Source organism: Polypterus senegalus, chromosome 10 (genome assembly GCF_016835505.1).
Source record: "Polypterus senegalus isolate Bchr_013 chromosome 10, ASM1683550v1, whole genome shotgun sequence".
In the NCBI taxonomy this organism is placed as follows: Eukaryota; Metazoa; Chordata; class Cladistia; order Polypteriformes; family Polypteridae; genus Polypterus; species Polypterus senegalus.
Window position 1 is genome coordinate 164,474,215 of NC_053163.1, and position 16,979 is coordinate 164,491,193.

The following is a 16,979-nucleotide window of genomic DNA, read 5'->3' on the forward strand; positions in this document are numbered from 1 at the left end:
GGTGATGTTAGGGTGGGCTCTCCTCCGCCCTGAACTGAATCCGCCGCTTAGAAGATGAATGAAATTCTGGCAAGCAAGTATGGAGGAGAAGCTCGCACGTCTCTTTGCCCGCCACCATGTTTGCTTATCTCCTCAATTCAGGGCCAGACAGTCGCTTCAGTTTCATTGTGAATTCTCTGCGGGTTTTACAGGCGTTTATTAATTATATAGGATTTTTTTTTTTTATGATGAGCTAATAGATGTATCAGTGAAACAAAATTCCGTAAACAGACAGGCGTGATGGCGGAGCGCCTTCCCCCTGCTCTCTCCGTCTCTTTCACACTTGAATTAATTCCTTTTGCCTTTCATATCCAGCAGTTGACAAGCTGAAAGTGAGAAGCTGAGCACATCACAGCTGATGTGCACAGATCTTTAATTTTGTTTACCAGCAGGCCTCTGTTGTGCAAGGGAGAAGGGCAAAAAAAAAGGAGAAGAGATGAAGGAAATTTGCAGTGCTGCTCTTAATGACCCAACCTCGTCTTGTGCCTGCTGCATTAAAGGTCTGGTTTAGTGGAATTGCTGGCGGAGTGCGCAGATTCACCTGCAGCCATTTCTAAGCGCATGACTCCTCGTGCCACATCTGTCTCGCTGAGCTCTGGTGTGAGGGAGAGCAGCGCCAGTGCCAGGGCTGACTCACAAATGTGTGGCAAGCATTCACAAGACGAACTGAATACTCTGCATTATCCCAGTGCTTATGGCGGAATTAGCATATCACGGCATGACATTTTCATCTGCCACCCCCGGGCTTGCTAAGTTAGCGCAGCTTCATCCCCTTGCACCTCACGTCTCACGGGCACGTGGGCCACCGAGCCACACGACAGCCATGTATATTTAGTGGAGCTCATTGGCAATAAAAGGGAGTCGCTGCCCACATCTCACACTAGCACAGCTTGCAGAAGTCGCCGTCCCCTCCCTCTATTTGCCGTTGTTGGTTTTGTTGACACGACGGCGTGTTAGGAGGGATTATCGTGGAAATGAAAATGACACGGCAGCGACTTGTAATTTAGGAGCTGCAGGCTGCGCGGTATTGCAAACGGGAGACCCCCGAGAGGTCGGTGGAGCAGGGCACGTGCCCACTGTGCCAGTCGGAATGTAGGCTGGCCTGACTGTTGCTGTTAGAACGGCTCGTTTAAATATGGGGATGTCTTAAAATATATCGACGAATTAATGAGATTCTCAAGCGTTGATTTTAGCAGAAACAACTACAAGTGCGTCTGTGTGTTCACGGCAGGGTACACCACCGAGTGATTCACATCCTATACGTTTTGGCTGCTCTTATAATCTGCCATGTCTTTTGTCATCTGTCACAGTCCAGCATGTCTTATGCTGCAAGGTTTTTTCTCAGTTGTTCATATAAATATTCATCACGGCCTTCATTTCTTCCTCCAGATAATCAGCAACATGGAGCCTCAGGTGACAAATGGGCCGACTGCCACAACAGCTAATGGGCCCTCCAGTAACAGTCGAAGTTGTCCTTCGCCCATGCAGACAAGTGGCCCCACCGATGACAGCAAGACCAATCTCATTGTCAACTACCTGCCCCAGAACATGACCCAGGAGGAGTTCCGAAGTCTCTTTGGCAGCATCGGCGAAATTGAGTCTTGTAAGCTTGTCCGGGACAAGATCACAGGTGAGGCAGCGGGGGACCTTCCTTTCTGTGTGACGTCGAGCTGAGCTTTGCGGGGTGCATACAGGTGACCTTCAGGTTACAAACGGCTGCCATTTCCGTCCACATTTTAGATACATTTTGGGGCCAAAATGTGCACTAATGGCTGCATTGGCATCATTTATTACTTCTTTGGCAGAAGAACTTTTCACGGCGATTAATAAAATGACAGCAACCTCACTAGTAGGATGGAGAGCAGTTCCAATACCGTGGAGCCATATTACGGCACTCAAAGTCACAGATCACAAATCATGTAAACCAAGATGATCGATGGCTCTGCAGTGTGTCAGCCTTAGGGTTGATAATGATGCAGAAGTGACACCTTAGTCGATACAGTGGCCATCAGTTAGTTAGTGGTGATTTTTGGTGCCATCATTGTGCCTTTTCCATAGATACCCACCACTAACCGACTGACGGCCGATCCCTCGGCAGAGACTGCTAAGTTGACTAAGGTATCACTCAGGGCATCACTCCCCCTCCCAGCAGCTGGACCACTGAGATGGCAGGGCCGTCCGTGAGGAGCTCTTAAGAGGCTGACAATTACAAACCGCGTCTTCCACCGCTCTGCTCCACGTATCTAACTGCCATGTTCGGCAGTTCTGCTCATTGAGGGGTGGCGGTTGTATTTGCTGAGGGATCACTGAGGGTGTCGGGGCGGCCAATCACCCCATAAACCACATGGCTAGAACTCCTACTTAGAAGACAAGTTTTGTAGAACTCGCCTAAACATCACCACTGACTGAGGTTACTGCGCCTGCTGCCATTTGGTAAACGGGGGCCATCTTAACCACTGAGGGGTCATCTCCCCACCCTGTTACTCCCACATGAACACAAAGATAGGACGCTGGGGATTACAGAGCCGTGGTCACCAGTGACTGTGTGTGCTGCCATCTACACTTGGTAACACAAAATGATTGAAAGTTGTGGAGAAACCCATTGTGTGCACTTCTAGTGACAGCTGCTCATGCGTACTCACCGACTTCAGAACGAAGGTGCTTTGTATACAAATAGATGAAAATGAATTGAATTGAATTTCAACATTGGTGCGCTTGATGAGCTCACTGGCCCGTCTCTATAATGTTGTTTGATTTCGATGTTTCTCCATAGGAATAACAGGTCACAAATCCAGCAGAGTCGTGTGGATTTCTCCACACTGTAGGCCCTGACCTTATAAATCAGCGACTTGTGCCTCGTGGCCGTGGTCGGGATTGAGCTGACGGCCTGCGGGTGTTCAGCGCTCAGCGAGTGGCCCTGCTAAGGCAGGTTTACAGATTGCCAGCTTTATTCAGGTCTTCAGTTTTAATGCTGAGGAATCAAATAAGGAAACTTAAACTTTTGCCACGGTAAATTAAACAGCATTAGCCTTTTTATTCTGGCAGGGTAAGCATCGTGTCAAGTGAGGTTTAAGAGAGTAAATAGTTGCTCCTTTTTTTAAATCATTTATTTCAGAGAACACTGGTCACAAAAGAAAAAAAAAATTCCCAGTTTTTAAATATAATGTTTTATTTCTGCACAGGAGTGGATGTTTAAAGATGGGCCCCTCTGATGGCCTGGCACCTCATCCAGTCCTTGGCCTCCCATCCCATGAATCTAAACTGACTAAGCTGTGGAGTGCTGGACGGCTCTTCAGTATCAATAGTGAAGCGTAACTCTGAGAGTCATAAGGTTGTTCAGTCTTTCACTTAGTATTTGCTCTTAAATGAATATTACGTAACCCCCATTCTTTTCTCTCATCTGCATGGCACAAATGCCAACATCCTGCCAGATTTGGCCCCCAGAGATACTGTATCAACGCTTTCAAATGCTGGGTTCAACCAGAAGATGTGCAGTGCGCCCAAACAAATGGCAGCCGCTGACATCCTGACCATCAGGTGTTGATCTGCATGTGAGAAACTGTAACACCCGCTACTCGACAGCGTGGCGCATGATACGCTTGGCACCCAGAAACACAAGGCAGACTCCACCTGCCCGACCATCCTTTACATTCATTTCTGAGCTGCCTGCCTGGCATTTGGCAGATTCTCTTTATTCTCTGATGTATGGCTGGTAGACATTCAGAGTTAGAAATAAATCAGACGTTTGCCTTATTATTAAACTTGGTGCAGAGGTGAACAATCGCAATCTCTTACATCCTTACAGATTGTTTTTTCCTATTTCTTTTTAATCCTCTGTACCTACGCTTCCTTTCAAATTAGCACCAGAGATTCACCATTTTAAATCAGGAGTTGTGTACTCCTGTAAAGAGCTCCACACACAGAATGACGATCATTTATGATTCACTTGTTTACTATTCAAACTTACAGAAGGCATAGCACCTATAAAAACTACAGGCACGCTGCTAGCTAGTATGCCAGCTGGCCTGCTCACCCCCTTGGGAAGTTTCACTTTTTATTGTCACACAACATGGAATCTCCGCGGATTTCATTTGGCAGAAAAGGATGCTAAAGTATCAAAGTGAACACACATCTTGGCAAAGTGAACTAAATTCATTATACTGTGTGTATATATTCTATACACTGTACGTGTGTGTGTGTGTGTGTGTGTGTATGTGTGTGTGTGTGTGTGTGTGTGTATCTATATATATATATAATATACAGTTAGGTCCATAAATATTTGGACAGAGACAACTTTTTCTCATTTTGTTCTGTACATTACCACAATGAATTTTAAATGAAACAACTCGGATGCAGTAGAAGTGCAGGCTTTCAGCTTTAATTCAGTGGGTTGAACAAAACGATTGCATAAAAATGTGAGGCAACTAAAGCATTTTCTGAAGTAATCGGACAATTGACTCAAAGGTTATTCGACGGGCAGGTGTGTTCAAGTCCGTCATTATGTCTTATCAATTAAGCAGATAAAAGGCCTGGAGTTGATCTGAGGTGTGCTGCTTGCATGTGGAAGATTTTGCTGTGAACAGACAACATGATGATGATGATGACTTTAAAATGAGTTCATCAAGAACACGGGGACACAGCTGTAAACTTGCTAACAGTAAATTTCACACAAACATTAACACAGAGAATCACAGATGCACTGGACTAAGTGACCAATTAGTGTGGTAGACATTTGGACTTTAGGGACCTTCAAGCCTCAACTCGATGTTATTTTAGATGAATTGAGTGCTTGGTGCTGGTGAGCTTTGGTGGGCTGAACGGCCTCTTCTTTTAGCACTTTGAGTTACATTTTTTTGTATGAAAATGTGCTATATAAATAAATATTGTTGTTGTTCTTGTCTAAATCATCCTAATGTATTCTAGCTGGCCCGGTCTATGATTAAAATCAACAGTGGGCTATCGGTCTAGAAATGGAACAACATCAGAGTGGAGCTGCAGTCTGATGACCTCGCCTGTGCCACGCTCTCTCTAGGGTGCCATTCCCAACACGCCAACGCCAAGGTGCTCGTCACATGTATGTGTACAGAATGTAAACATCAAGATAAAACTGTGCTGTTTGTGCTGTGCTTTGCGTATGTCAGCTACTCCTTGACAGATTTCAACCCTGGGGTATCCTGCTGTGCAAGTCCTATGCGGGTTGACCCCGAGTCTTGTTTGAAAACTGACATAAAAGCAGCAGCGCAGCCAAGTGGCTGAACCCTGAGCTCATGGACTGCATGTGGGCAGATGGATGGGAGGACTGTTCACACTTAATACCAGATAATGGCTTCCATTTTATATCCTGCTTAGTGACACTTCACACTCTGTTATCTCATTAAAAAGGGCAGACTAATGTGGGCTCTTTAGCTAAGAAAGTGCTCAGCACTTGTGTTTGTGGAGTACATGGTCTCTTAACTGCAGGAAACTGTCAATAGATTAGGAGTTGCACTCAGCCTGAAGTGCACAGGTAACAGGCTTCAAGTGAAAAGTCCAAACGAAAACTGCATTTCATTTGGTTTGCTGCAGTCGCTGCTCAGGCACAGACCTCTGCGGGCCGCCGCACCATGCTGGCATTTTCAAGTCCTGTGCTTTCTGTCTGTCTGTCTGTCTGTCTGTCCTTCTAATTAGACAAATACATACACCAACATTTTGTACATTATAGCTTATATAGCACCTTTAAAAATACACAGTAATGGTTTTACTTACCTACAGTACATTAATTGGTCATTCTTTCTTTCTTTCTTTCTCTGTTAATTACCAGTTAGCCTTCCTCCACACTTTATTCATATGTTGCACATACCAGGCCGAGACCCCTAAGGAGCTACTGTACGTTACAATCCACTGCTTGTATTTTCAATGTCGTGGGGCACACGAGGCAGAAGCCGCCCATCTTCTCCTTCATATTGTTACCTTGTTTTGTTTAAAGTGGTCTTCGCTGTCAAAAGTGAAAGGAATCATCAACACTCTCTGAGCGCCCCCTATAGATAGATAGATAGATACTTTATTAATCCCAAGGGGAAATTCACATAATCCAGCAGCAGCATACTGATACAAAACACAATATTAAATTAAAGAGTGATAACAATGCAGGTAAAACAGACAATAACTTTGTATAATATTAACGTTTAAACCCCCCCCATCGTCCCCCGACCCCCCCGGGGTAGAATTGAAGAGTCGCATAGTGTGGGGTCTCCTTAGTCTGTCACTGAAGCTGCTCCTCTGTCTGGAGATGATCCTGTTCAGTGGATTCTCCATGATTGACAGGAGTTTGCTCAGCGCCCGTCGCTCTGCCACAGATGCCAAACTGTCCAACTTTACTCCTACAGTAGAGCCTGCCTTCTTCACCAGTTAGTCCAGGCGTGAGGCGTCCCTCTTCTTTATGCTGCCTCCCAGCACACCACCACGTAGAAGAGGGCGCTCGCCACAACCGTCTGATAGAACATCTGTAGCATCTTATTGCAGATGTTGAAGGACGCCAGCCTTCTAATGAAGTATAGTCGGCTCTGTCCTCTCTTGCACAGATCATCAGTATTGGCAGTCCAGTCCAGTTTATCATCCAGCTGCACTCCCAGGTATTTATAGGTCTGTACCCTCTGCACAGTCACCTCTGATGATCACGAGGTCCATGAGGGGCCTGGTCTTCCTAAAATCCACCACCAGCTCCTTGGTCTTGCTGGTGTTCAGGTGTAGGTGGTTTGAGTCGCACCATTTAACAAAACCTTTGACCAGCCATGATTGTGTGTAATTTACATCCATAACTTTAGGTTCTTTTTCTTTATTTTTCAGTTTACATCCGTAACTCTTGGTTATTCAGACTCTCTTGGTTTTTCAAGTCGTTCATCAATAATCATAATAAAATCAACTCCCACCTGCAGACGCCCAGGCACTTGACACACAATGCTGAAATGACTTCAATGTCAGCCCCTCTGCGTTGCTCATTACTAAATTATGGATTAAATAACCACAACGCCTGGGAAAGCAGAATGAAAACTTTGGCTGCCTTCACAGTTACCAGGCAGAAGTGACTCAAAGCCGATTTGGTTTTGTTTGTTTCTTTGCCATCATGCGCCACAAATCTGATGTTTTCAAGGCTCCCTTTTCAGGTAAGATTTCAGTCTCTTTCATAGGTGGTCCCGAGTCAGATTTGTATCCGGTTTGCGGCCATGTACCGTGAATGAGAACGGTCATGCCGTTTCGGAGGTCAGTTGCGTTCACATCACAGTTGGGTACAGCAGCTCACTGGTCTTTATGAACGTGAACAGGCAAATTGGACTTGAGCGACGAGGCTTGTAATGTGAAAATCCTAGAACAATATTTAACAAACACACTAGGTGATCCCCGTGTAAGGTTCATTTGTCACAAATCCCGACTTCTGAGGGGTGACAAGGTCACCAAACAGATTTGCGTGGTGGTTGTGCTGCTATCGGCCCACAGCTGCATGTCAGTACAGTCACAGCAGTAAACGTCTAAAGAAGCCGCTTGTATTACACACAACAAACTGCACTCTGCTGTTTACAACACGTATATAAGATGTGCATCGCTCCCCCAGACAGGGCTTACCTGGTGTGACGGAGGCACTGGATTGTCCAAGAGAGAGCCCCCTGGTGGGAATGGGCAGAACAGTTTGTGATAACGCTCAGTTTCTCCCGCCATCCCAGCACCAGTATTTAGATGGGTCTTCTGAGGAGTATGGCAGGCAGGTGTGGCACTGGCACCCACCACTGGCCCTGCTAATTGATGGTGAAGCAGATCCTTTCAGCAGTATATCACAGTTTATCACAGCTGCAAATTCCAAACAAAGCTCCCACCGTATCCTTCACGTCCAGTTTTTACATTTACGGTGCATACAAAAACTACACCTCCCATAAGCCCCTCTGCTTCTATGCAAACCCTACCTAATGTGGCCCAGGCACCTGTCAGTAATATCAGACATAATGCTAAACAGGACTTCAGTGTGAATGTTGTCACATTTTTATAAATATTTACAAGACTTATTTTTGTGATTTCAACAGAAACTTGGAAATAAGAGCAAGCTGAGTTAGGCCTGTCATCCAACTAAACAGAGGAAAAAAAAACCTGCAGCCACACGGAGTCTGACAACCACTGGTTTAGATGAATGACTGCAGTGCCTCCTGGTGGGTGCTGGGTGCAGGTGCAACATCTCTCAGCTTAGCTTCTTCTTGTAAATCACGAGTCACCCATGGCTGCCCTGGTTAATGGCCCACTCTCTTGAGGCCTGAACATCCACAGCAGTGACACTTTGCTCCAGCTCCAGGCATTAGAGGAGCACTGCTGCCGTAACGCATCTCAAATAGCAGGCCTCATGGTCTTCCATGTTGAGTGTGCACATTGTCCCATGTCTGTGCAGATTTTCCATGGGATATTCTGATTTTGCACAGAAGTTTGTGTTAAGTCGATTGGGGACTCCATGTTGGCCCAGTGTGTTTCCTGCATTGCCCCCACTGGTTATTTATTTGTATTTAATTTATTTATTTGAACTGGTTTCCACATATTCGCTCTTGGGGCACAATGCAATGCAAGGTTCCTCCTTCATTTTTCCCAGTGCCTGCTCTGAAAGCTTCCTTTATACGAGTCCAATGGACCCTCAGGCTACCCAGTGGGTGGGTCACACTGTGACACACAGAGTAGAAGCCCTCCAGGTACCCACTCTGAGCTGATGCCATCAGTGAACAGCAAAGCCGTGAGAGCACCAATTTGCCAGCCTCTGCTTTTACACACTGCCTTGCTGCACCAATTGTAGCTGGCAGAGCCTTGCAGACGTGGGAATGACATGTTGAAGTGGTCAGTGACTCCAGTTTTAAGTCAGATGACCACTGAGTGACCACGACACAGGATACAATACTCTGAACGGCAAGCGTCCATCTCTCCAGCCATTTTCAAGCCTGCTTATCCTGATGCGGGTTAGTTTGGGGTGCAAGGCAGGAACAAGTCCTGGACAGGGCACCAGCCGTGACAAACATTTCATTGGTTATCCTGGCAGTATTGTGCTTCTTAGTTTAGACCAAGGCAGTGCCTGCTGCTGTCCTCTAGGAGACACTGCGGGTAAAGGGGGGCTTGTGTCAAACTCCTGCCACAGGGGCCTGCTGAGGGCATCATTTGTGGTAACATCTTAGACGTGAACATCCACAGAGCAGCCTCCCTTCATAATGTATCATAAAACACAAAAGAAGCCATTGTTTGAGATCTCAGAGGCCCGGCCTGATTCACACAACAATAGAAGCCGGCTTTCTGTTTGTTTCAATTTTTGTTTTTTTTTTTCAAGCAGTTGTTTTCCAACGGACTCGTCAAGCGCACAACGGACGAAGGACTTTAGTTGTGATTGAAGATGCACTAAATTGCCTTTTCTTATTATCCCGGCCTCTTTTCCGTATGCTGAGAGTGCACACGCACCGTGACCTTGGATGTGTGTGGGTGTGATGGGCATCAAAAATTCATGACGTCCTTCATCTTGGCAAGAGTGGCGCGGGTGTACATCACAGATGTCTTGGGCTAGCCCACCGTCTTGGGTTTTGTTTGTAATTTCTAGCAGCGCCGTCCGTCTGCTCATTTAAGGAGGTGCAGTTAGTTCAAATAATAGTCACAAACTCTAAATGAGCGGCGCCGTTCCTGATCCCAGACGGGCCGACAGCAGATCCACGCTTGTTGTGTTGTTTTGTCCCCTTCACGCAGCTGGCCCACTTACCAGGGACACCCAGGTGACCTCTCCTTTCAATTAGATATGCTTTAGAAATCTATGGGGAAAATCAAATGCATGCCACAGCAAAAATATCAACTAAAAGTACAACTTCAGACAATCCAATCCAAACGTGTAATTCACTAAATGTTAGTCGCCACTCGTTCTGTGTGGAGGAGGACGTCGGGGGGAATCAGGCAGAGAAGACCCCCAGACCGTGGAGGAATGAGCCTGTGGCTAAGCCTTCTCCAAGAGAGCGCCCCCTGGAGGGGATGGGCAGAATGGTTTGTGATAACACCCAGTTTCTCCCACCATCCTCTTCCACAACAGCAGGCTCAGCGCTGTGGTGGTGGTGCTGATACCTTTGTGCAGTCATCTTGTGTCATTTGGACCAATGGCTGCTATGAACTGGTGTGACATCTCCAGCAGCTTGCCGCCCACTTCAGAAGACCCCCAGTCTCCTCAGGAGGGACAGTCTACTCTGGCCCTTCTTATACAGCGCCGCTCTGCTGTTCATGTGGACCCCCAAGGACTTGCAGTTCTGTGCCACCTCTGCTTTCTCCCCTAGATGGCGAGTGGTCTCGGGGGCAACTTAAAATGCGCAGTCGCAGCTGCCGGACGCCTTTTAATCTGAGTGAGTGTACGTTAAGAGCGCCGATGAGAAGTGTTCACCTCCTGGGAAGAAGTTTCCATATTTTCTTTGTTATAAAACATGGAGTTTCCGTGGGTTTGTTTAGGCTGTTTTAACAGAAAAGACCCTTTAATATCTAAGTGAAGGCGGCTCTCTGCAAAGCGGTCCAAATTCATTACAGAGATGAGTACGTATTCACACACGTGGTTTTAGAAGGCCCCTCAATGGAGGTCACCGGTCTGTGGAAGAGTCAGTATGGTGGCCTAACCTGCATGATGATGACACTCCAAACAAGGGCACGAAAAGTAAAAAAAACCAGAAAGTCTCTGAATATCCAGTGTGGACCACCAGGGGGCTGCCGACCCGGTTCACCACAGCACACACGTTTATTCTTCAGGTGAAAGCAATTGTCTTTGGCTCCCCACTACACAGCACAGTACGAAGCACCAATATAAAACAAGACCGTCCTTTCTTCTTCTCTCTCATCTCTCTCTTCCTCACAAGCTTTGTCCTCCACCATCCGACTCTGGCTCCCTGACTGGTGATGAGGCAGCTCCTTCTATAGCCCCCTAGAAGTGTTCCTGGTATGGCAGAAGTGGTTCCTCCAAGGACCCAGCTACACCTGTAGCACCCCCTGGCAGCGCCCACGAACCCAACAGGGCTGCTCCATACTACTGTCCCAGCATGCACCGTGGGAATCCATGGTGCTGTGGCAATCGGGTTGGGGTAAGGGGGCTACCCTCTAGCATCTCAGGGGAGATAACGTCCAAAAGATGTTCCCTGACCTTGATCCTTCCACCCAGCTTCCATCCCTGCTGGGTAATGGTCCTGGCCATCTGTCACACCAGTTACATCAACCATCAGCGTGGCAGTGCTGTAAATCTGCCAGAGCGTCCACAAAAGCTGAAGATGAGTGAAAGAAATCCACCAAGAGAACGCTGAGGGAGTCGCAAGCTACAATGGCTCACCTTGGAGAGACCGGGCAGACAGCAGCTGTGCCTCACCAGGCGTCATGCAATGGGAGAGCAGCAGAGAGAAGAAACGCAGAGGGCATCTCGGCAGAAGGCACATAGAGACTCTGAGGTCAGCTGGAAGAAGGTTCTGTGGGCCGATGATACCAAAAAGGAGCTTTATGGCCATCCGACTCAACGCCATGTTGACGCTGCAGGCTGACACAAGCACACTGTCCCCACCCTGAGGTGTGGTGGTGGTGGCAGCACCAGGCCGTGGACAATGCCGGAAGGTGTGTGAGAGTAATATGGAGGCAACAAAGTACGGGGAGGAAAACCTGATGAAGTCGGCAAGAACCCTGCACCTTGGGAGAAGACGAGTGAGACACAAGGCCAAAGCTATCCAGCAATGGCTTCCATGAATGCCTTAGAGTGGTCAAGTCAGAGCGCAGATTAAGAATTTGTGGCTGGACTTGACAAAGCCTGTTCACTCAGGACCACCATGACACTTGACAGAGCCTGAGCAGCTTTGAAGGGGGGCAGCAGGCAGAGCTGATAGAGAGAGGCCTCTGGGCTGAACATGTACAGTATGAGCTTAGCTATTGTGCGTTTTATATTTGTTGTTGCTTTAGAGCACTCTGCGGAGGTCGGTGATCACTTTGACATGAAAGAGTCTTTCTGGCCAGAAAGCCAAATGAGATCCACTGGGATTCAATGCTTTATAACAAGAAAATGTCCAAGGGGGTGACACTGTTTATGGACACTGCATGATGAGGGCACCTCAAGATAACAAAGCAATGGCAGACCGACATCACAGCACATCCTCTTGTTATTTTGATAAAATCCAGTTAGTTCATTCTTACAGGAATATTTGAGGAAGTTCAAGACAGACGTCCAGATGTAGATGGGGGGCTACAGGGTCTGCCCTCCTCTGCATGGATCTCAGCTGGTAGCCTCTGTCTAGCTGCACCAAGACATGCATGTGCTGCCACCCCTTAAAATGCAGGTCGGCCCCCCTTATCCACAGTTATCTGGTTCCAGGACAAACCCCCATGCATGTTCAGCATTAAGACGAAACGAACATGAGGGCCGACACAGAGGGACTGATGGTTGGCTGGGTTTGGGTCGGTCGTGCCTCCGCAGCATCCACCTGCTCCTGTTGTTTCTGGTGCGTATTTAGTGGGTTAGTGGCTTCTTTTTAGAGAACATTCTGGATTTTTTTTGGGTCAAAGCCATGGATGGCAAATGAGCAGATAGGGCGGGCCAACCGCATACTGAGTTATGCGAAATTTTACTCGCTTTTGAAAATTTACTGCATTATGGAGCCGTTTGCTTGGTTTTAGCGTCCAGTTTTTCAGCTCACGTGTGAGGCCATCCCGTGTCACCAGCTGTGTCCTTCATAATCAGGTGGCTTTATGGGAGGCGATGAGGCCAGTCAGCTATGCACCTGAATTCCACATCATCACAGTAAGAAAGCTGGAAGGTTCCAAACAGCAAAAGAAATCTCTTAATCTTTAGATTAGGAGACATGCTGGCCTCTGTTTGTGGTGGCTGTGGACCGCCATCGAGATCAGCAAGTCCACGTCTCCCAAATGTTCCATTTCAATGCCAGCCGACTGTGCTGCAGTCGACCGTATTGTCCCCATGCACCATTTGCAATGATTTGTAGAAGCTTCCGACTGTCTTCATGCGCAATTAACACCCTGTTGCTTCCAATGCCTGTCAAGGTCAGCCGCCATTTCTGCCAAATGGTACTTCTGGGAGGAGGAGGAGGATGAAGTGAAGTACAAAGAGATGTCTGAAGGACAATAACAGTGCAGTAAGTTAGGGGCTGCCTTTTCAAGATGTTCTGAGGTGTTACTTCACGAGGCCAGTAGGGTGGTGGCAGTGGTGCTCACAAGTGCTACCTCACAGGTGCAGCGTCGGCGTCACACGTATGTTCTTCCCTTGTATGCGTGTTTTCTTGCTGAAATGGTTGTTTTATTATTAATTGGGAGATCTAATGGAGGGGCCTGTATGACTGGCACCCTGCCCAGTGCTGCTTCACTCTCTAACACCTGATGCTGCTGGCAGAGGCTTCAGCTGCCCGTGATTCTGAAGTTGATTCATTGTAACTCTCATTTATGTACAAAGCCGTCACCACTAACAACCCAGAATGCCTTTCTTCACTGTTCACTCCATACTCTTTGAACAAGCAATCATCTTCTGTTTTCAGTTCTCTATGAACACTCGTTGTGTTTCTGGAGGATTCTCCATTCTTGGACTCTCTGGGTCTGTAACTGGTGTCACGCTAACGTAGATTTATAAGGGTCCTCATTGTCCCGCCATGATTAGCCTTATCCTCTCCACTGCCATCTCAGTGTCCAAAGCAGGACACACAAAGGCAGCTGAATTCATTTGGGTTGAGCAGAACTTGAATGCTTTATTGACACTCGGTTCAGTTGTCCTGTGTGGCCAAGTGCAGGAATGGCACGTTTAATAACAGTACAATAACAATGAAAGAAAATGCCACCTTGGCAAGTTTGCCCGGGCTCAGGGGCCAAAGACAAGATATTGTTGTAATATTTCACAAAAGGAAACAAACAAGTGTTTGGAATTTAAAAGTGAGCTCAGAGCACCAGGAGTCTCAGGTTCTTATAGCCAGTGGACCGGAAGGAGGGGAGTCAAGTGCCCTCACTGGGCACCTTCTTGTTGCCGTTAGCGATGGCGCCCTCTCCCATCTCAGCAGGTTATTACAAACCTTGATAGAGTTTAGGAGGAGATCCTCAGATGCACACTCTACTGCTTATTCAGAACACTACGGGAAGAACGGTAAGTCGAAGGAGGCCATCGAGCCTGAACGTCTAACTCCTCCGTGTCTGCTCTGTTGGAATGCGGTTTTCTTCCACGAATGAGATGTTATAATGAGCAAAATCCAATTAGGGAAGGGCTACATAATAAGCACAAACCAATCAGAGCACAATTAGGGTCTGCACTGTTATAACTCTGTGATTTCACCCATCCTAACCGCGACACTGAGCCGCCGTTTTCAGAAGTAAGCGGCCCAGGAGAGAGTTTAGTGCTGAGGAAAACAAGTCTGCGTTTTTAAAAGAAAACTTAGTAGTGGTGATGGGGCTGACGTAGTGCGGTGGCCATGTGACTCTCTGGCTGGCTGGCACACTGACCTTCCCGCCGTACCCAGTCTTGCTGGTGGCATACAGTTTGCGAAGCTTGAAGTAACTGATCACTCTGTCACCGTGCTGTGATATTTTGCTTTTTTTTTTCTTGTCACTCAGTTGATTTTCTTGAGCAGGGGTGGGCAAACTATTGTCAAGTACAACTCATAGTGGGGGTTACATATAAAATGAAGGTGTGACTAGGAGCCCAGGTCATCTAGCACATGTGTTAAAAATGGCTGCTCCGAGAGTGGTTTAATTATAACACTTTATATTAAGAGCAAACAACTTTGATGAGCCTGAAACTGCCCGCTGCTTCTGCAAAGACAGGTGAATTGCAGAGATGCGAGTCTGTTAGCTCACTTGTTCTCCTGCTTTGTCCTGCCCACCACACTTAGTGCCATCCAACGATGACACCGTCCTTCACACAGCAAGTCCTGATTCGCGTACAGTCAGCAGAAATCATGCAAAGAGCTTTTAAGTTCACAAGTCTGTGCGGCTCAAAGACTTCTGGAGCCTTAAAAATAAAAAAACAAACTGCAGAATCCGTCTCGAGGATTGTATAGACGACGATGCCAGCGTATCATTTGTGTCTGAGCACTGATCATTAGTTGGGCAAATGAACGGGTTCTACTTGTTGTAGTTGACTCCCATTGTTGTAAAGTTTAAGAAATAGAGAAAAAGATAAAATGAGCAGCGCGGGGCCCAAAGTGAGATGAGTCACAACAGCCCCGCTTCTCTGACTCGCTGATGAAGGAGCCGAGAAACACACAAGTTGCCAGAAGGCACAGTCAGGGTGGCGCTGCTAGGAGTTGCATTTTCCGACTTGTCTCGCCAAACACAGGATTGAGAGGCACAGGAATAATCTGTTTTAAATCGATTTACTGACAGGAAACTCGTTCTGACTTCCTTCTTTCACATTTGTTAATGGCACCCTTTATTCTGATTGGCCACATGAAAGGATGCCACAGCCAATCAAACCTGTCACTGATAACTGGCTGAAGGATTTGCAAAGAGCTGTATGCTGGCACAAAGTGTGCCCACTTCAAGTGCTGGCTTACCTGCCACACTTACTCTTTTCGACGTCTTTATAGAGTTTTTTTTTGGGATTAACGTGCTTATTAATAACTTGGCGTCCTCCATGTCTATGGCATATCAGTTTGTTGTTGTCTGAGTGTTTCAAAAATTTTAAATTCTCTCTGAAGGCCTTTGTTAAACACGCACAAGGAAGGTGGAAGGCGAGGTGGTGGCTCTAAGGCTATGGATCTGTGCTGGTATCTGGAAATTTTCCGGTTCAAATTCCGTTACTGTCAGAAGGAATCCCTCTCAGTTGGGCCCTCTGAGCAAAGCCCTTCACCTGAACCTGCTGCACGATGGCTGACCCTGCACTCCCAAAAGTCACGTATAAAGACAATTTCCCCTCAGGGATTAGTAAAGTAAATCAAGATGTGTAGTCATATTGATGGATTGGGCATGTGGCTGAGTACCCCCTCAGTTTGCCGATTGGTGACTGTGAATTCATTGCAGGATGGACGCTCCAGCGTGCAGATTGCACCATCGGTGAACTGAGAAACGAGTCCTGTTTAACATATGCAACAAAACAAAATACAAAATGGGGCAAGAAATACGAGCTCTGATGGGCCCTGTGTTGTAGGACCCCGCCCTGTTGTGAATGCACAGAACGCTGAGCCGCGCCACATGTGATCGCCTGGGTGACGACTGTGCTCCGGCGACCTGCAGCCCAAAGTCCGGACCTCCGCCTGGCCAGACAGACAGCCAGCCAGCACAAACGGACAGGCAGACGAGCTCAAAGATGGAAGTGACGAGCCGATAGTAGGTAAGTGTGAGGCTCTGATGTGCTAAAGATGAAAACAGATTTATTTTTGGAGACACATGCTCCGTTTTTTCTCACAATATTTATTTATTTTTTTTTCCCCTTGAAACTTGGCAAACGCTCTGAGCAGAGGGTGTTTCTGTAAATTAGAAAGCAAATTATGCTGCCAGCTCAGAGACAGATTCAGCAGCAACAGATTTTATCAGATGAACCCCCTTTCTCGGTGCACAAGATGAGAGCAGCTTGTTGTTGGTGTTGTTTTGTCATTTGGTTGATCAGTATAAATGACACTTGTGTGCAGTCACCGGCCTGGCGTGCTTGTCGTCCTGCCCATGTGCTGCTTTTTCATTTGTGGCACTGAGAGCATCAAAGAAGTGAGATAAATGTCCTTTCAAACAGGTAAAAAAAATGTAAAAGATCTGCAATTTAACACGTGCAGAATAAAGAAGGTGAGAAACCCAAAATTAGAAATGAGTAATGTCACAGCTGAACAGGGGTGGGAGAAAGTCACGGCATACAGGAGCCAGCCTGAGGAATTCGCAAGATCAACTCGAAAACGCATTAATAAAATCATCTCTGAGACGGACGGACGGACGGACGGACAGACAGACAGACATGGGGGGATTGAAAGCCAGAA

At 47.0% G+C, this 16,979-nt stretch overlaps 1 protein-coding gene across 6 annotated transcripts in view; it reads left to right on the forward strand.

Moving 5' to 3' along the window:
• Positions 1 to 16,979, forward strand: part of elavl4 (ELAV like neuron-specific RNA binding protein 4) — a 240,210-nt gene that overhangs the window by 150,329 nt on the left and 72,902 nt on the right. For all 6 annotated transcript variants that reach the window (XM_039767262.1, XM_039767256.1, XM_039767257.1 and 3 more), the window contains one exon: positions 1,429 to 1,669. In XM_039767262.1, coding sequence (XP_039623196.1) covers positions 1,429 to 1,669 — 241 coding nt within the window. The remainder of the gene's footprint in view (positions 1 to 1,428; positions 1,670 to 16,979) is intronic.